General features: G+C 43.8%; 1 protein-coding gene across 1 annotated transcript in view; it reads right to left on the bottom strand.

Annotated features, from left to right (window-relative positions):
* Window positions 1-8,896: 8,896 nt before the first annotated feature.
* The window catches only part of LOC120051888 (myosin light chain kinase family member 4-like), a 30,627-nt gene continuing 19,402 nt past the window's right edge, over window positions 8,897-20,121 (bottom strand). Inside the window, exons 2-14 of the mRNA XM_038998775.1 lie at window positions 19,920-20,013; window positions 19,344-19,701; window positions 18,986-19,203; window positions 16,119-16,224; window positions 14,786-14,879; window positions 13,904-14,013; window positions 13,477-13,618; window positions 11,705-11,775; window positions 11,460-11,588; window positions 11,018-11,170; window positions 10,808-10,886; window positions 10,640-10,690; window positions 8,897-10,521 (exon numbers count right to left, since the gene is read on the bottom strand). Coding sequence (XP_038854703.1) covers window positions 10,459-10,521; window positions 10,640-10,690; window positions 10,808-10,886; window positions 11,018-11,170; window positions 11,460-11,588; window positions 11,705-11,775; window positions 13,477-13,618; window positions 13,904-14,013; window positions 14,786-14,879; window positions 16,119-16,224; window positions 18,986-19,203; window positions 19,344-19,701; window positions 19,920-20,013 — 1,668 coding nt within the window. The 3' untranslated portion in view covers window positions 8,897-10,458. The remainder of the gene's footprint in view (window positions 10,522-10,639; window positions 10,691-10,807; window positions 10,887-11,017; window positions 11,171-11,459; window positions 11,589-11,704; window positions 11,776-13,476; window positions 13,619-13,903; window positions 14,014-14,785; window positions 14,880-16,118; window positions 16,225-18,985; window positions 19,204-19,343; window positions 19,702-19,919; window positions 20,014-20,121) is intronic.

Raw genomic sequence — 20,121 nt, 5'->3', positions numbered from 1 at the left:
CCTGCACGGTCCGGTATATCCGGCACCACCTTCCCGCCCCAGCCCAGTACCACCAGTGCCTACACCACGCACCAGGCTTCCAGTGCGTCTCCAGAGCCCTGTTCCTCCTCCACGCACTCTCCCTGTGGTGCGTGTCTCCAGCCCAGTACCTCCAGTTCCGGCACCACGCACCAAGCCTCCTGTGCATCTCCAGAGCCCTGTACGCACTGTTCCTTCTCCCCGCACTCGCCCTGAGGTGCGTGCCCTCAGCCCGGTACCACCAGTGCCGGTACCACGCACCAGGCCTATAGTGCGCATCGAGAGTCCAGTGTGCCCTGTTCCTGCTCCCCGCACTAGCCTTGAGGTGCGTGTCTCCAGTCTGGTACCACCAGTTCCGGCACCACGCACCAGGCCTACTGTGCGCCTCAGCAGGTCAGAGTCGGCCGTCTGCCCAACGCCGCCTGCACTGCTCGTCTGCCCAGCACCATCTGAGCCATCCGTCTGCCCAGCGCCATCTGAGCCATCCGTCTGCCCAGCGCCGTCTGAGCCATCCGTCTGCCCAGCACCGTCTGAGCCATCCGTCTGCCCAGCGCCGTCTGAGCCATCCGTCTGCCCAGCGCCGTCTGAGCCATCTGCCTGCCCAGCGCCATCTGAGCCATCCGTCTGCCCAGCGCCATCTGAGCCATCCGTCTGCCCAGCGCCATCTGAGCCATCCGTCTGCCCAGCGCCATCTGAGCCATCTGTCTGCCCAGCGCCATCTGAGCCATCCGTCTGCCCAGCGCCATCTGAGCCATCCGTCTGCCCAGCGCCATCTGAGCCATCCGTCTGCCCAGCGCCATCTGAGCCGTCCGTCTGCCCAGCGCCATCTGAGCCGTCCGTCTGCCCAGCGCCATCTGAGCCGTCCGTCTGTCCAGAGCCGCCAGCCAGTCAGGGGCTGCCAGAGCCGCCAGCCAGTCAGGGGCTGCCAGAGCCGCCAGCCAGTCAGGAGCTGCCAGAGCCGCCAGCCAGTCAGGAGCTGCCAGAGCCGCCAGCCAGTCAGGAGCTGCCAGAGCCGCCAGCCAGTCAGGAGCTGCCAGAGCCGCCAGCCAGTCAGGAGCTGCCAGAGTCGCCAGCCAGTCAGGAGCTGCCAGAGCCGCCAGCCAGTCAGGAGCTGCCCTTCAGTCATGAGCTGCCCTCCAGTCATGAGCTGCCCTCCAGTCATGAGCTGCCCTCCAGTCATGAGCTGCCCTCCAGTCATGAGCTGCCCGCCAGTCATGAGCTGCCCTCCAGTCATGAGCTGCCCGCCAGTCATGAGCTGCCCTCCAGTCAGGAGCTGCCCTCCAGTCAGGAGCTGCCTTCCAGTCAGGAGCTGCCTTCCAGTCAGGAGCTGCCTTCCAGTCATGAGCTGCCTTCCAGTCAGGAGCTGCCTTCCAGTCATGAGCTGCCCTTCAGTCATGAGCTGCCCTTCAGTCATGAGCTGCCCTTCAGTCATGAACTGCCCTTCAGTCATGAGCTGCCCTTCAGTCATGAGCTGCCCTCCAGTCATGAGCTGCCCTCCAATCATGAGCTGCATCTAGTCCGGAGCAACCATTCAGTCCAGAGCTGCCTCTCTGTCCGGAGCTGCCTCTCTGTCCGGAGCTGTCCTTCAGTCCGGAGTTGCCCCTCTGTCCTGAGCTACCTCTCTGTCCTGAGCTACCCCTCTGTCCTGAGCTACCCCTCTGTCCTGAGCTACCCCTCTGTCCTGAGCTACCTCTCTGTCCTGAGTTGTCTATATTTAGGAGGGGCCTTGGTGAAGGTTCCTGGACCATGGTCGGGGGCGAGGGTCGCCACTCAAAGGACGCTAAGGAGGGGGACAAAGACAGTGGTGGAGTGGTGTCCTCGTCCACCGCCGGAGCCGCCACCGCGGACAGATGCCCACCCAGACCCTCCCCTTGAGTTTTAGGGGTGCGTTCGGAGTCCGCACCTCAGGAGGGGGGTACTGTCACGTCCTGACCATAGTGCTTATGTGTTTTGCTTGTTTTAGTGTTGGTCAGGACGTGAGCTGGGTGGGAATTCTATGTTGTGTGTCTAGTTTGTCTGTTTCTGTGTCCAGCCTAATATGGTTCTCAATCAGAGACAGCTGTCAATCGTTGTCCCTGATTGAGAATCATATATAGGTGGCTTGTTTTGTGTTGGGGATTGTGGGTGGTTGTTTCCTGTCTTTGTGTTTTGTCTGCACCAGCAAGGACTGTGACGGTTAGTTCGTTTGTTATTTTGTATAGTGTCTATGTCTAACGTTAGTAGCTTGTGTATTGCACTTTCGTTTGTAGCTTCACGGTCGTTTGTTGTTTTGTATTAGTTTGTCAGTATCTTGTCTTTGTGTTAATTAAATTCATGGAAAATTACCACGCTGCACATTGGTCCTCCGATCCTTCTCTCCTCTCCTCGTCCGAGGAGGAGGAAGAGCTAGACTGCCGTTACACCATCGATGAGAATGGGGGCGTGCTCGGTCCACCTTTTCCTATAGTCCACAATCCTCTCCTTTGTCTTGATCACGTTGAGGTCTCTGACCTCCTCCCATTAGGCTGTCTCATCGTTGTCGGTGATCAGGCCTCCCACTGCTGTGTCATCTGCAAACTTAATGATAGTGTTGGATTCGTGCTTGGCCACACAGTCATGGGTGAACAGGGAGTACAGGCGGGGAATGTGCACACACCCCCGAGGGGCCCCCGTTTTGAGGATCAGCGTGGCGGATGTGTTGTTACATACCCTCACCACCTGGCGGCGGCCCGTCAGGAAGTCCAGGATCCAGTTGCAAAGAGCAGTGTTTAATCCCAGGGTCCTTAGTTTATTGATGAGCTTTGAGGGCACTCTGGTGTTGAACGCTGAGCTGTAGTCAATGAATACATTCTCACGTAGATGTTATTTTTGTCCAGGTGGGAAAGGGCAGTGTGGAGTGCAATAGAGAATGCATCATCTGTGGATCTGTTAGGGCAGTATGCAATTTGCTGTTGGCCTAGGGTTTCTGGGATAATGATAATGGTGTTAACAAGGCTGCATGGGATTTCTCTTAATACGACTCCGTGCAGCCAATGCCAATGTCTACATTAGGTATAATGCTGGCAGCCTCTCTAAAGCAATTCCACCTCAGACACCATCAAATCAACCGTTATTCGGGTGTCGGTTAGCATGGATCTGATACAATCTAGCCCAAAGTTCAAATGGGAAAACAATGTCAGAGATGTTGTATTTATACAACAACGTAATGTTATCACTGTACTTCATCTAATAGCACATCAAAACCTGGATTGCAGTTGAGATTACATTAAAAGTACATAGTGCAAGTGATCAATGCTGTTCGAGATTCTGTGCGTAGTATAATAGAAATGGTGGAGATCTCCGCAGACCTGCAACTGTTGCATTCTATCTTGAACGTGCACACTTTATATGATTACATAAGAAGACGTTATAGTTACAGTAACCTCAAAATGTGAGTGTGTTACTAATTTTAAGGTTGAATAAATACTGTTACATTAGTTTGCAAGATGGCCTTCATTTTAGGCTATTTACTGTATTACACAAGTAATAATGAATTGTGTTTGGTTGACAACACAACCAACAATCTAAATATAAAAAAATAAGACAGAATCAAATAAAACTTCATTTAAAGTGAATTTAAAGTTTGATTTGATTTAGTCCTATTCTTTAACTTAGATTTTTGGTTGAGATGGAGATGTGAATCCAACATACCAGACTGGGTCAGTGGCACAGATGGAACTATCCAAGCAGAAGATACATCTCCTTCAAATGTTGACATCTGGTTGTATTGACAACCAAACACAATTCAATATCCAGTTTGTCTACAAAAATAATAACTAATATGATGGATTCATGTCATATATATTTTATTTTTATTTTTTTTCCCCATCGATCTACACACAATACACCATAACGACAAAGCAAAAACAGTTGATTTTTTTTGTTGCAACAAGCTTGGCAACAACGCTACAAGCTTGGCACACCATATTTGATGACTGTTTTTGCCTGGTCATTATGGGGTACTGTGTGTAGATGGATGAAGAAAAAAAGTCGAATAAATTTCAGAATAAGGCTGTAACGTAACAAATGTGGAAAAAGCCAAAGGGTCTGAATACTTTCCGAATGCACTGTCTGTCTTGTAAAGTATGGTAACATTTAATTTGGTCCGGGAAACCTACCTTTTGGAATGACTTCAATAGCAACAGTGAGTGTTATTATTATACTATTATTATATAGTAGTCAGTAACAAATATCAAAGCTAAGCAAGGCTTGGTTAAAACCTTGGCTGGAGAAATGAATAGCTCTAGAAAGATCAACTCTGCAGTAGGCATTGCTGCCCAGCCTATTGTTATTTTTCTGATATTGTATATAACGTTGAAAATATGACTTTGTTTCAAAGGTACAAATTCAACATACAACTTACTGCTATTAACCCATATAACACATTGAATCGCATATTCACTACAGGACATGTAAAAACAGATAGCACCATAGACAGTTAGTGAGTTTCACGTTTGGGGAAGCTTACAATTTATCCCACTATTTCAACCTATCTGCGTGCCAGTTACGATTATTTTTATATGCGCATTTCCATGGAACACCCATTTCAATAATAACGTTTTCTTTTCTCTAAAGTATTATTGTCTCGTGTAGGTAGTATCCTCATCTAAGTAAAATACATAGGCCTAAAGCAGACAAATAAAAACAGTATACAATATTCTGATGAAAATGCAGGTTATTTCAATCACATGAATCTCTCTAAGCCCCTTTCTATCTGCAACATTATATCAATTTAGCAGATTGGGGTGCTCACACGCTCCCTCAACTTTATCAGGGCTGAGAAACCACATGCGCATCAATTTACTTTAGGGGAAGCCAGAATCCGAACAGTGCGCTGTACACCCGCCAACTTTCCTTTCCTAATTCGCAAAGGTCTGAAACCAGAGATCCTTATGTTATGACGAGATGTTTCTGTTTCCACCCTAACAATGCGAGTCGTTGTCCCAAAGCCAGGTGACAAGCTTAGGTCTGCATATTATGCCCATAGAAACACATTGGGCTTATTCAGGACAGAATTTGGCGAGAGTGAGAGCTCGAGATTCGCCTCTTCCTCTTTGCTGAAACTATGGAGAAAAACAGCGCCCCTCTGTCTTACCATATGTAACCCATGTATCTGATGCTTTCTGTCCAGAAAAAGTATGACATGCCATACTCCTTTTGTCCAGACAGCATCAGATACATGGTCTACACATACGGGAGACGCTGTTTCGCTCACTCGGATGATTTATCTGAGATTGATGCGTCTTTCTGTCGGTGCGCATCTCGGTCAAATTATCAATATTTCATTATTTTATTTGGACAAGCAAGGAGGTATGGTAGGGCGGGCCAGGCCCCCTATGAACAGCGAATGAACGCCCCCCTACTGTCCAAACCGACAATCGGTTTGGTGAGTTTTCTCCTTACCTGTCAGGAGTGAAATGCAGTGAGAAAGAAGGAGGCAGTGAGAAAAAAAGGACAGAGGACAAAAGAAAGGAGTGGTGGTTCTTTTGTCCTACAGACCCTGGAACTAAATGTGAGTGGAAGTAAACATGTGATTTCTTTGGCTTTTCCCGAGTCCTCTTCTCACCCTGAAGCAGCTGCTGTGTTTAAATCCCTGCTAAATCCTTATACATTAATAAGCACATCAGGTAGATTTCATTAAAATCAATTAGAGTTCATTTGTTTATGTTTCAAGGGTGACTGATTTTGTTTTTGATGTCGGTAGAAATAGATCAGATTCCAAAGTTTAGCTATAGGCATAATGGAACCTCTCACACTGCTGGTTGACCACAGGATTACCGACCAGCTCTGTTCTATTCTTTGACCTACCAAACACACACACACACACTCTCTCTCTCTCTCTCTTTCTCCCCTCTCTCTCTACACGATCAAAACGCCCCCATCAATACCGCCATCCCTTCAGGGTTTATTTGTTCAGGTGAGCGTAGTGAAGTGAATATATTGGCTTCTCAGTTGGAGGGCCTAATTACGTCTAGAACCTGCTGCTTTCATCTTGCTCTGCATGACACGTATATCCCGCCGCCGCATTGCTCAGGGCCTGGTTTTAAGGTAAATACCTGAAGGCAAGGCACAAGGAGCACTAGCAGCACACACATGGCAAGAAGTCAGGTCCTGTGGTCTAATCATGAGCCCACCACAGGCATCAAGCAGAGAGTAGACCAGTAGGTTTGTTGTATAGGACCATGTACTGTAGGCCTAATAGAAAGTTATAGTCTAGCCACCGTCTCACTTTTGTCCTGTTGGACCAGCATCAGGTCTGACCAGCCAAGACATTTACCCCTTAGGCCAGGTTTTCCCAAACTCGGTCCTGGGGCCACTCCTGGGTGCACGTTTTTTTTTTTTTTAGCAATACACAGCTGTGACAAATAACCTGCTTATCATCAAGCTTTGATTATTTGAACCATCTGTGTAGTGCTAGGGCAAAAAACGAAACGTGCACCCAGGAGTGGCCCCAGGAGCGAGTTTGGGAAACTTTATGTTTCACAATGATTACGTCTGTGGGGTGAATAAAAAAAGGTAAATCTAAATAGGCACTGAAGAAGTAGTGTTAATGTTTTTGTTATAGCCCACTATCCAGAGAATACGTGTAGGGTCCATGTGTTTTCCCCATATTTAGGCAACTTGTCTTTCTGTAGCCTGTGTCTTGTCTTCAAAAAGAGATATAAAATACAAGAAATATGGTGTTGATTCACCAGGGACTATCAAAGCAATATGATGTGGACATTAAACAAATCAAGCATGAGCCGCACTGCTTGAAATATGGGGCACCTCAGTCAGTATGAGGGTTGATTGTTGCTGTCTAATACTGCTCTCTGGTGGCCAGTATCAGACATAAACAAGTCTACAAATTATCACTGATTAATAAGCCCTGTACAACAGGGATCCCACGGGGCTACAAAAGAGGGGAAATGTGGTTGTGAATCAGCAGTTTTTCCCTTGTTATTTCAGTAACTCAAATAGCCCATGTCAAAAAAACATTTTTAAATTTGTAAATTAGTCTAGCGGCCAGCTATCTAAACTTGGTCAAATTATGGGCCCCCATAGATTTTTTTACTCACTCAGATATCTTACTAAAAACTGTAAACAACCCTCACCCCTATGGCAAAATTTTCAAAATTGCAGGAAATTAACTCTAAAACTATATTTTTTCTCTGCGCTGTTAAAAGGGGGATGCTAAAATGTTTTGCTCGCAAGGTGGGGGAAACACAAATTGCCCATCCCTGCTGTAGAAAATAGGATGATTCTACTGCCTCACGATTTTCCATAACTTATTTCAATTAACTTTCTCTATACTGTCAAATAAAGTATTGTTCACATTGTAGAGTAAAACCAGGAATAAATCATGTCAGAATTTGTATTTATTTATCTTTCTACATTTCTATCTAGGAATCATCACAGAAAAACAAATCACATATTGTTGAACAATTCACAACGCTTTTCCACTTTGAAAGGATATAAGGAGAACAACTTGATATCATGGAGGGCACATCTGACCAAGAAATAATCTGACAATCAATCAATATCTGAACAAATATTAATCAACCCACTATCCACAGTTTGAGAATAGCAGGGCAATAATACACACATTTTTATTTGATTTAGATCTACAGTAGAAGTACACAAACACTTCACATGTAATCAGTAGAACACAAATAAATAAATAAACTCTTCTTTTATGTGTTTTATTCTCTCCTGGGTCTTATATACTATTATATACCCTTCTCATGGACGCTAAGCCTTGCGTTTCAAGTCAAATCTGTTGAGGAACCAAGACAACTCACAAACATAAATTCTAACTTCATAGCCTGGTCCCAGATCAGTTTGTGCTCTTGCCAACTTCATTGCTGCCAGTGTCAAGCTAATTATAATTGACATGACAATGAGTGACAAGAAGTTGGTGTGAGAGCACAAATAGACTGGCACTGGTTGAATCAGCGTTGTTTCTGCGTAATTTCAACCCCGAAAATCTATGTGATGATGTTGAATCAACATGTAAAACTATCCGGAACAAGAATATAAAACGCAACGTGCAAAAATGTCAACAATTTTACTGATTTACAGTTCATATAGGGGAGTAAGTTAATTGAAAATAATAAATTAGACCCTAATCTATGCATTTCACATGACTAGGCAGGGGCGCAGCCATGGGTGGGCCTGGGTGGGCCTGGGAGGGCATAGGCCCACCCACTGGGGAGCCAGGCCCAGCCAATCACAATACATTTTTTCCCACAAAAGGCCATTATTAAAGACAGAAATACTCCTTAGTTTCATCAGCTGTCTGGGTGGCTGTTCTCAAACAATCCCGCAGGTGAAGAAGCCAGATGTGGAGGTCCTGGACTGTTGTGGTTACATTTTGTCTGTGGTTTTGAGGCCGGTTGGACATACTGCCAAATTCTCTAAAACGATGTTGGAGGTGGTTATGGTAGAGAAATTAACATTCAGTTCTCTGGCAACAGCTCTGGTGGACATTCCTGCACTCAGCATGCCAATTGCACGCTTCCTCAAAACGTGAGACATCTGTGGCATTGTGTTGTGTGACAAAACTGCACATTTTAGAGTGGCCTTTTACTGTCCCTTGCACAAGGTGCACCTGTGCAATAATCTGGGGTGCAACTTTGGTTTTAGAAGTGGGGGGGACAATAATTATGATTATTATTTTATAACTTGTTTTCAGTTGGATAGACATTCCTAAACAGCCTACCCGACCGCTCGGAGGCGTCCGAAATGGTCCTAAAGCACATCGTTGCCTTGTTTTGTATCACATTCCAATGATAAAACTGGGGGGTACAAAAATGCAATTTTAGAATGTGGGGGGGACATGTCCCTTGTTTCAGCTCATGAAACATGGGACCAACACTTTACATGTTGCGTTCATATTTTTGTTCAGTATAATTGGATTTACGTTATCAACGTAAGGGCATTTCGTCTTTTTTTCACCCAACTTCTAACCTAAATCTTTTAACCTAAATAATTATTGAATTCACGTTAGTTGACAACTGAACCAATTGTAAATCAAAACTAGACGTTGAACTGACATCTGTGCCCAGTGGGTGGCTACTAACTTCAGTGATAAACATGAATTATTCAATCATATAGGTAGTGTTCTGTAGATTAGTAGTATCCCTTCATGGAAGGTGAGAGGGCTACTCCAAATGGCCAAAGCAAAGCAGGGTCAAAGGTCAAGCCAACAGCATGCAAGCACAGAGGTGGTTTTATAGTAAATTCACACCCGTGTTGCCAGGAGAAAGTAAAGTTAGCAGCAATGGGAAGAGCAAATACTAAGGAATAATCTGTTAATTTTCTAATTTCAATCAATTAACACAACATACTTCAATGAGGCAAATAAAGAAGAAATGGACAGTATTGTCAAATGTAAAGAAGAAAAAAAACACTCCTAACTATGCTAGGAAAATACCAGGAAAATAAATGCTCCCACACCAGACTTCTAATTCAAAACCTCTCAAATAAATAAAAAGAAATGTTATGACAAGACTTGGTAAACTAGACCTATGATAAGGTATTTCACATCCACAGTATGCTGAAAATGTACATAAATAATACGATGGGTGTTCCGTTTGTATTTGATAGTGATCCATTAAAGTTCAGGGCATGATGCTTATAACATGTGACTGTGCAAAATACCTTTATTAATTACACAAAACTATTATGAAGGTAGCCATCACATTAACACATACGTTTCTTTATCAAGTAATGTCAAGTTTTAGGTAACTGTTACACCACATTAATTGCAATATGATAAACACTACATTAATACCGGATACAATTTATACTGGGGGAAAATGGGCACTCCACTATTTCACTCCACGCCTCATCTTTCATTCGGCAGAATGATGCCTACTGGGTCCGAGGGGCTGTGCATGATGTCCTCTCAGACTAGAAGCCCTCCTCCTAAACCACAGCCCAGGGGCTGCACATGTCAGCTCTGTCCCAACTGGGTTCTTTCAGTTACCCAACTGAAGCTAGGAGAGCAATACACTGGCCCATAAGGGACATTCAGCTGTTTAACAAACAGTTGTTGGCCACCCCACCTGCAATCCCTTCTTCCCTTGTCATGGCGAAGGTCCCTTCTTTTTGTGCTTGCAGGACTGAATGACCGCATGGTGCACCGTGCCACTGTGGACATTGTTAGCTGGGTGTCTTTGGTGATGTTGTGGCCAGAGTAACAGAGTGGGAGGGGGCTGGGGTTGGAGGTAGAAATGTAACCCAAAACTTCCTGCCGGCCTCACACCCTCCCATCTGTGGCGAGAGCTATAGCGAGCCGCGGTGCAAAGCTAACGGATGCGAGGATGCGAGGCAGCGCAGAGAGTAGTGATTGAGTAGCCATACAGGTACAGCAGTGTTGGTCCAGTGTTGGGCCCCGCCCCTGGCCCCAGTGTCATCAATAGGCACCTGCCCATGTCATCATAAGGGGCCCACAGGGTCTTGGGAGTCATTTTGGAGGGGAGACTCATTCTGGATGGGGGACTAAACCAATAGAAAAGAAAGACTGATGTTTGGCACCTACAGTATATTTGTGAATATAGATGAAAGGAAAGTCAATAAGGTTTGTGAGCTGGTTGGCTGGGTGGTTTTGAGGGCTTACCTGTCTAGATTTTCGGGGAGGGTGAGGGTGCGTTGAGTGGCACTTATTTTTCTGTAAGAAAATGTACAGTGCATTTACCATGTTACTGTATTGTAATACAAATGGGTTAAATGCATCATACCAAACAATTCTCAAGGATGGAAAGTAGTGTCAGTGTGTGTGTTTTACCTTCTGATGCAGGCGGTAGTGAAGATTACTGTCCGACAGCCAGGAATGTTTCAGTGACTGTGAGGCACTCATCCTCCAACTAGGGAACACACCCACAAACACACACATGCATGATTAAAACACACACTATCACAGGGATACACAGGTCTACAACTGAATAATAATACAACCTTAGATAGCACACAAAAAGTAACACAGAGTAACCTTCACCTATTGCTCTTGATCAGCAGGCGCGCGATGAAGTCTTTGGCCTCCTCAGAGATGTCTGTAAACTCCTCCTCCTCAAAGTTCCACTGACAGGCAAGGATGTTGTTCAGAGTCTCGTTGTCATCGTCACCCAGGAATGGAGACAGACCAGTCAGCCTGGAGGCACAGCGAGAGAGGTGAGCCACAGTGATGACATTGAGGATAAGTGATCACAAAAGGTCTGACAAAGGCTAGGAGGCTGAAACGTTAACTATTCATACCATGCAAGCTCCGTTGCGCTGGAGCTTGTTTCCTTTGAATAGTGTTATTTAGGTGTCAGCACATTGAATTAAAACCATGTCGCTGTAGTGTATTTTTGATGTCACCCATCCACATCTTAGGGTAGGTAGCTTGTGTACTGTGTGTGAGTGTGAGAACGTAAATGTCATTGTTTATGAGGACTCACAGCATGTATGTGATGACTCCCAGACTCCACATGTCTGTAGGGAATGAGACAAATTCATAGTTGATGACTTCCGGAGCTAGGAATTCCAGCGTTCCAAAATTAACCCTCAACTTTTCCCTGGGCTTATACCTGAGACAGGGATAGAGGAGGGAATGAGGAGAGAAGAGTGTTAAGAACATATAGAGAATGCCCCTGAAGAGAGACAGAGAAATAGACCATATATACGGTAGACATTTGTATCTTACCTTCTTGCAAGCCCAAAGTCTATTATTTTGATCTTGTTTGTAGCTCTGCTCACACACAGAATGTTCTCCGGCTAGGAAAGGACACAAAAGAGTGAGACAAAGAAACTAGCTACCTATTCTAAGACAATGACCGAAAGGTGGTGATACAGGCAAGGTCTTCAATAGAGATAAATAGGGAGAAGTGCACAGGTGGAGGAGAAAATGGGAAAGAGATGGATCCTCAAAAAGGTCTACAGCTGCACCATCGAGAAAATCCTGACCGGTCTAAAACAATTTGAAAAATCCAACCAGGAAGTGGGAAATCTGAGGTTTGTAGTTTTTCAAGTTATTGCCTTTCGAATATACAGTGTCTATGGGGTCATATTGCACTTCCTAAGGCTTCCACTAGATGGCAACAGTCTTTAGAATCTTGTTTCAGGCTTCCACTGTGAAGGGGGAGAGAATAAGAGCTGTTTGACTAAGAGGTCTGGCAGAATGCCATGAGCTAAGTCAGGCGCGCTGCCGTGAGAGCGAGCTGCGTTCCTTTTCATTTCTACAGACAAAGGAATTGTCCGATTGAAACATTATTGAAGATTTATGATAAAAACATCCTAAAGATTGATTCTATACATCGTTTGACATGTTTCTACGAACTGTAATAGAACGTTTTTGACTTTTCGTCTGGACTTTCGTCTGGACTTGCCCGCGCCTTGTGAATTTCGATTGGTGAACTAAACGCGCTAACAAAAAGGAGGTATTTGGACATAAAGATGAACTTTATCGAACAAAACTAACATTTATTGTGGAACTGGGATTCCTGGGAGTGCATTCTGATGAAGATCATCAAAGGTAAGTGAATATTTATAACGCTATTTCTGACTTTTACTGACTCCACAACATGGCGGGTATCTGTTTGGCTTGTTTTTGTGGCTTAGCGCTGTACTCAGATTGTTGCATGGTGTGCTTTTTCCGTAAAGCTTTTTTGAAATCTGACACAGCGGTTACATTAAGGAGAAGTATATCTTTAATTCTATGCATAACACTTGTATCTTTTATCAAAGTTTATGATGAGTATTTCTGTAAATTGATGTGGCTCTCTGCAAATTCGCCGGATGTTTTCGAGGCACAACATTACTGAACATAACGCGCCAATGTAAACTGAGATTTTTGGATATAAATATGAACTTTATCGGACAAAAACATACATGTATTGTGTAACATGAAGTCCTATGAGTGCCATCTGATGAAGATCATCAAAGGTTAGTGATTCATTTTATCTCTATTTCTGCTTTTTGTGACTCCTCTCTTTGGCTGGAAAATGGCTGTATGTTTTTCTGTGACTAGGCGCTGACCTAACATAATGGAATGGTGTGCTTTCGCTGTAAAGCCTTTTTGAAATCGGACACGATGGCTAAATTAACAAGAAGTTAAGCTTTAATTTGGTGTATTGCACTTGTGCTAGGGGTTCTGCTAAGGCTAGCGGAACCCCTAGCCTTAAGAAGTTTTAACAGCTTCTACCCACAAAGCCATAAGACTGCTGAACAATTAATCAAATGGCCACCCAGACTATATAGCCTCGCTATTGTTATTTTATTGTGTTACTTTTTATTTTATTTTGTACTTCAGTTTATTTAGTAAATATTTTCTTAACTATATTTCTTGAACTGCGTTGTTGGTTAAGGGCTCGTAAGTAGGCATTTCACAGTAACTTCTGTTGTATTCGGGCGCATGTGACAAATAAAATGTGATTTGATTTGAATGGCAAATGAAGACTTAGAGAGTGGGTCATATACCTTGAGGTCTAGATGCAAGATGTACATCTTGTGCATGTACTGTAATCCCTCACAGATCTGTCTGATGAACAGCACCGTGTCTAGCTCTGTCAGGTTGTAGTTCTCGTCTATGATCCGGTCAAACAGCTCCCCTCCATCCACACTGTATAAGGGTGAGAAATACAGTCACACACATTCTGGATGGCAGAGCGGAGAGAGATACCGTCACACACAGGAATATAGACAGGTGATATATGGTGTAGCGCAAAGAGGAGAAATACACACACTTTAGATACTTTAATTGAATCTTCAGAATCACACTACAAACAAAAGGATTCAAACATTTCAAAGGCCACAGATGCAAACTCATGAATACACACACACATATATATACATATATATACCTGTATATATACAGAGAATAAGAGAGAGAGAGAGGGAGACCCACTATTCCATGACGAGGATGATGTCGTGGCGTGACTCGAAGGCAGCGTAGAGCTGGATCAGGTTGGCGTGATTGAGTTGGTTCATCACCTGGATCTCATTCTTCACCACGTCCTGGGAAACAGGCCAATACTTTAGACATTAGATCGACAGACAGACAGACAGACAGACAGACAGACAGACAGACAGACAGACAGACAGACAGACAGACAGACAGACAGACAGACAGACAGACAGACAGACAGACAGACAGACAGACAGACAGACAGACAGACAGACAGACAGACAGACAGACAGACAGACAGACAGACAGACAGACAGACAGACAGACAAACCCAGCGAGGTCCGTTTTTGAGACCTACAGTACCACACAGAAACTTGAGCCAGCTACGGCTTTGAGCCTGGTTTCGGTAGGCTAACTGCACTTTATGAATATCTGAAATGATAACGTAGCCATTCAGCGATGCACTGCCACAGACATCTGATGGCTATCTCATCTCACATGTCACACTAAGCTGAGAAGAGACTGACTCATGTGCCGTGAGTATTAGGGGGGGGATTAAGCTATATCTATTTAAAAATGTTTCTCTATTCTCTATGGCGTTGTGCTATTATAAAATATCCTTCCATCTTCATGGAGGGGACATTGGACACACACTGTACAACTGATATAAAGGCTTCTTTCCAAATGGCACTGTATTCCCTATGTAGAGCATTGCTTTTGACCAGGGCCCTGATCAAAAGTAGTGCACTAGATAGGGAATGGGGTGTCATTTTGGACATACAAATTCTTTACGACATATGCTATCAATGTCTGAAATGTATACCTGGGAGGCCTCTATTAAAGTATCTGTTTCAGGTCTAATATTTAGATCAAGGTCTTTACCTTCTCTTTCTGGCTCCTGGCTTTGATAATCTTGGCAGCCAGCTTCAGTCCAGAAGATTTCTCTACGCATTTATGGACTTGTCCAAAACGTCCCCTATGAACCCAAAGTCACAAACAGAGAAACACGTTCATAAACAGTGATGACACCCTGTTCTTTTTGTCTAGGCTAGGCTAAGGATAGTACAGTAATAACCTTATAGTAATGTTTATTTTCTATATCAGGCTTTTGGGGTTGTCATTGTAGGGCGTAGGCATGGCAAACACACTCTCTCTCTCTGTAATGACGTCAATCAGTAATATGAATTATGTGTCACTATTGCAGCTATCTGGGAGATGTGTTAGCGTGCAGAGCAGTAATACAGTAATCAACAGATACAGAGCCTGGGTTTAACACTGGCTGACTGGCTGGTTGCATCAGAGACCCCTGTCACACACACACACATACATACACACACACACTGGCTTTTAACACTGGCTGGTTGGCTGGTTGCATCAGAGACCCCTGTCACACACACAGTGGTGTAAAGTACTTAAGTAAAAATACTTTAAAGTACTACTTAAGTCATTTTTTTTGTGGGGTATCTGTACTTTACTATTATATTTTTGATTACTTGTACTTTACTACATTCCTAATGAAAATTATGTATTTTTTACTCCATACATTTTGAACGCTTATTTAAAAAAATGCTTCATTTGTAAATTATGTCTGAGTCTTGGAGTGCCCCTGGCTAACCGTAATTTTAAAAAACAAGAAAATTGTGATGTCTGACATATAAGGAATTTAAATGATTTACACTTTTACTTTTGATACTTAAGTATATTTAAAACCAAATAATTGTATACTTTTACTAAAGTAGTTTACTTGGTGACTTTCACTTTTACTTGAGGTATCTATTAAGGTATCTTAACTTTTTCTCAAGAATGACAATTGGGTACTTTTTCTACCACTGCGTGCGCGTACTCACACACACTCTGTCATTGCGGAATAAATGCCCCCTGGGCCGTCCAATCATCTGCCATTGAGAGGGCATTTAAAATAGCTCTGGAAAATACTGTAACTGGCCCTACCACAAGTGTGAGATTTCCCCTGATTTCATTACAGCTGGGGGTGGGTGGGGGGGGGGGGGGGGGGGGGGGGGGTGTTTCACATACTGTGGAGTACAAATAAATGGCCTGACTGTGATGTTATGAGAGCTGAGGTTGGGGGTTTCAGTGTAGTGTGTGTTTGAGGGTCTAATTGAACTGTGAGTGTATTATGGATCCCCTGACTGGGCCTGCCATCCTCTCTCTCTCTTTCTCTCTTCCCGTCTCTCACTCTCTCCTCCCAACTCACCCTCCTAGGACCTCCTCTCTGTTAATGGCGTAGAAGGTAGTAACCTGGTGAGGTTTAGGAGTCACGATGCGGTGGTCAAAGGGGGCTGCTGGCGGAGGGCTAGAGTCTGGAGAGATGGAGGAAAGGAGAGGGATACGGGATGTTATGTACATGGGGAGAAAGGGTGTGAGGGGACAGAAGTGAGGATAGGGAGGAGCATACGGAAGATAGATTATTTTCTGTTCTTAGTAACCAAACAGATCATATGGCGTAATGCCAGCATTTCATAATCCAATATGCCAGCTGTGTCATGTGTGTGAAGTTCATACATGCATGGTGTTAAAGAGATATTTTGGGATTTTGGCAATCTATTTCCCCAGAGTCAGATGAACTCGTGGATACCATTTTAATGTGGATACCATTTTAATACCATTTTAATGCGTGCAGCTTGAAGGAAGTTGTTAACTAGCATTAGTGCATAGTCTGGAAGTCTATAGGTACAGTTGAAGTCTGAAGTTTACATACACTTAGGTTGGAGTCATTAAAACTCGTTTTTCAATCACTCCACACATTTCTTGTTAACAAACTATAGTTTTGGCAAGTCGGATAGGACATCTACTTTGTGCATGACAAGTAATTTTTCCAACAATTGTTTACAGACAGATTATTTCACTTATAATTCACTGTATCACAATTCCAGTGGGTCAGAAGTTTACATACACTAAGTTGACTGTGCCTTTAAACAGAAAATTATGTCATGACTTTAGAAGATTCTGATAGGCTAATTGACATCATTTGAGTCAATTGGAAGTATACCTATGGATGTATTTCAAGGCCTACCTTCAAACTCAGTGCCTCTTTGCTTGACATCATATGAAAATCAAATGAAATCAGCCAAGACCTCAGAAAAAAAATTGTAGACCTCCAGTCTGGTTTATCCTTGGGAGCAATTTCCAAATGCCTGAAGGTATCACGTTCGTCTGTACAAACAATAGTACGCAAGTATAAACACCATGGGACCATGCAGCCGTCATACCGCTCAGGAAGGAGACATGTTCTGTCTCCTAGAGATAAATGTACTTTGGTGCGAAAAGTCCAAATCAATCCCAGAACAACAGCAAAGGACCTTGTGAAGATGCTGGGGGAAACAGGTACAAAAGTATCTATATCTGTAACGTCCTGACCAGAGTTCTTATGTGTTGTGCTTGTTTTAGTGTTGGTTAGGACGTGAGCTGGGTGGGCATTCTATGTTGTGTGTCTAGTTTGTCTGTTTCTGTGTTCAGCCTAATATGGTTCTCAATCAGAGGCAGCTGTCAATCGTTGTCCCTGATTGAGAATCATATATAGGTGGCTTGTTTTGTGTTGGGATTTTGTGGGTGGTTGTTTTCTGTGTCAGTGTTTGTGCAACACGGGACTGTTACAGTTAGTTGTTTTGTTATTTTGTAATTGTATATTGTTTTCATTGCATATTAAATCATGGAAACTTACCACGCTGCACATTGGTCCTCCGATCCTTCTCACCACTCCTCGTCCGATGAGGAGGACGAAATAGACTGCCGTTACAATATCCACAGTTAAATGAGTCCTATATCAACATAACCTGAAAGGACGCTCAGCAAGGAAGAAGCCACTGCTCCAAAACCGCCATAAAAAACCCAGACTACCGTATCGTACTTTTTGGAGAAATGTCCTCTGGTCTGATGAAACAAAAATAGAACTGTTGGGCCATAATGACCATCATTATGTTTGGAGGAAAAAGGTTGAAGCTTGCAAGCCGAAGAACACCATCCCAACCATGAAGCACGGGGGTGGGCAGCATCATGTTGTGGGGGTTCTTTGCTGCAGGAGGGACAGGGGCACTTTACAAAATAGATGGTATCATGAGGTAGGAAATTTATGTGGATATATTGAAGCAACATCTCAAGACATCCGTCAGGAAGTTAAAGCTTGGTCGCAAATGGGTCTTCCAAATGAACAATGACCCCAAGCATACTTCCAAAGTTGTGGCAAAATGGCTTAAGGACAACAAACTCAAGGTATTGGAGTGGCCATCACAAACCCTGACCTCAATCCTATAGAACATTTGTGGGTAGATCTGAAAAAGCATGTGCAAGCAAGGAGGCCTACAAACCTGACCCAGTTACACCAGCTCTGTCAGGAGGGATGGGCCAAAATTCCCCCAACTTATTGTGGGAAGCTTGTGGAGGGTTACCCAAAACGTTTGACCCAAGTTAAACAATTTAAAGGCAATGTTACCAAATATTAAATTGAGTGTATGTAAACTGGGAATATGATTTAAGAAATAGAAGCTGAAATAAATCATTCTCACTACTATTATTCTGTTATTTATGACATGTCACATTCTTAAAATAAAGTGGTGATCCTAACTGACCTAAGACAGGAAACTTTTACTAGGATTAAATGTCAGGAATTGTGAAAAACTGAGTTTAAATGTATTTGGCTAAGGTGCATGTAAACTTCCGACTTCAACTGTATCTACTAGCATACTAGTTAGCATTGGCTATTGAAATGTCCTTTAATTTCCTGTATTCTGGACACAGAGACATAAACATGTTATACTCGAGTTCCTCTGGCTCTGGGAAAGTCAGAAGAATCCCGAAGTATCCCTTTAATGTAATGTGATCTGTGGTGTGAGTGACAAAATCTAATGTCCCTAACTAGAAAGACAGTACTAGTTAGGGTTTCTGAATGTTTATCAGCCTGCTTGCCCATCCAGGGTAATATCAAGATACTTAACTTAATTTACAGAAGATATCTCAATACCCCATTGTATTTTAGGAATGTTGCCACAATGGCAACAAAAGTCCAAATTAGCTTTGTTTTCAAACATTTGTCAGTTTCCCATTCTGAAAAATTATGAACCTCACCAATGATGTACTCTTTTGACTGTCCATCATCCACCTCCTCTTCCTTCTCCGTCTTCTCTGCCTCTGATTGGGCAGCCTGAAGCTCTGAACCCTCAGGAACTCCTCCTTCCTCCTCTTCCCCCTCTTTCCTTTCCTCCACTCGACTCTTTTTCAAGTTATCTTTCACCCAATACTCCTCATTGACGCCACGTTTACTGCTGGCACCGAACTCCTCAGAACTAAATAATGAACAAACATCAAAACAACTATCAATTGTGTTAAGTAAGTAACTGCCAGTAGTTCTTTTGGTAGGCGTATACAGAAGTTGAGATTTACAGTAGTAGTAACGTCATAAGATGGGTTGAGTGTCGAACGGTACCTTTCTGGAGGTTCTGATGACTCTTTCTCCCCTCCTTCCCCTCTCTTCTCCCCGTCTTCCTCTTTAACGTGCTCCGCCTTAATCTTCAGTGCCTCTCCCTCTCTTCCCTCCTCTTCCTCAGGGTCAGATTCACCAAATATATCCCCCTCCTTTTCCTCTTCTTCCCTGGCCCTCTGCCCTTCCTCCTGCTCGGGGGTTTTCCTCTTCTCCTCCTCCTTCCCCTCTAGCTCTTCCATGTCCTCTGGTTGGACAACGGGGAGGCGGGGCATGTCCAGAACCACCCCGTTACCATGGGAACGCTCAGCATTCTGCCTGTTGAGCTTCTCTACCTGGTCGAGAAGGAGGGCCTCTACAGAGTCTGAGGAGGGACAAACAGAGCAGACAACATCATGCTTTGGGGTAGATTCACCCCATCAACATCTTTATTTTCCTGAAACAATCATCCTTACTTTCAAAGAGCAGCCTTCATTGGATGTGTATTACCAAAGAGCACTCCTGCTCTAGTTCATTTACATTTATTTGACTGCTTCATTGTGTTAAAAGTTGAGGTGAAGTTTGTGTGTCTATCTCTGCTACCTGATGCATCTGGAGGCTTCTTCTTCTGGGCTTTCCGGCACTTCAGGCTGAGTTTGGCCTTGTCCTTCCCATCCCTCATCCCATTGTCCTTCAGCTGACAGGGAGAGAGGAGGAGACATAAAAACATTAAACTCTCATAGCAAACTGAAGAAATCCCCATCAAATGCTGTCTGTTTAAGCTAGAGATATCAATTGTTTTTGC

The sequence above is a fragment of the Salvelinus namaycush genome, chromosome 8 (genome assembly GCF_016432855.1).
Source record: "Salvelinus namaycush isolate Seneca chromosome 8, SaNama_1.0, whole genome shotgun sequence".
Taxonomy (NCBI): domain Eukaryota; kingdom Metazoa; phylum Chordata; class Actinopteri; order Salmoniformes; family Salmonidae; genus Salvelinus; species Salvelinus namaycush.
The sequence above is the reverse complement of the archived record's forward strand: the minus strand, read 5'-3'. Positions and strand labels throughout refer to the sequence as shown.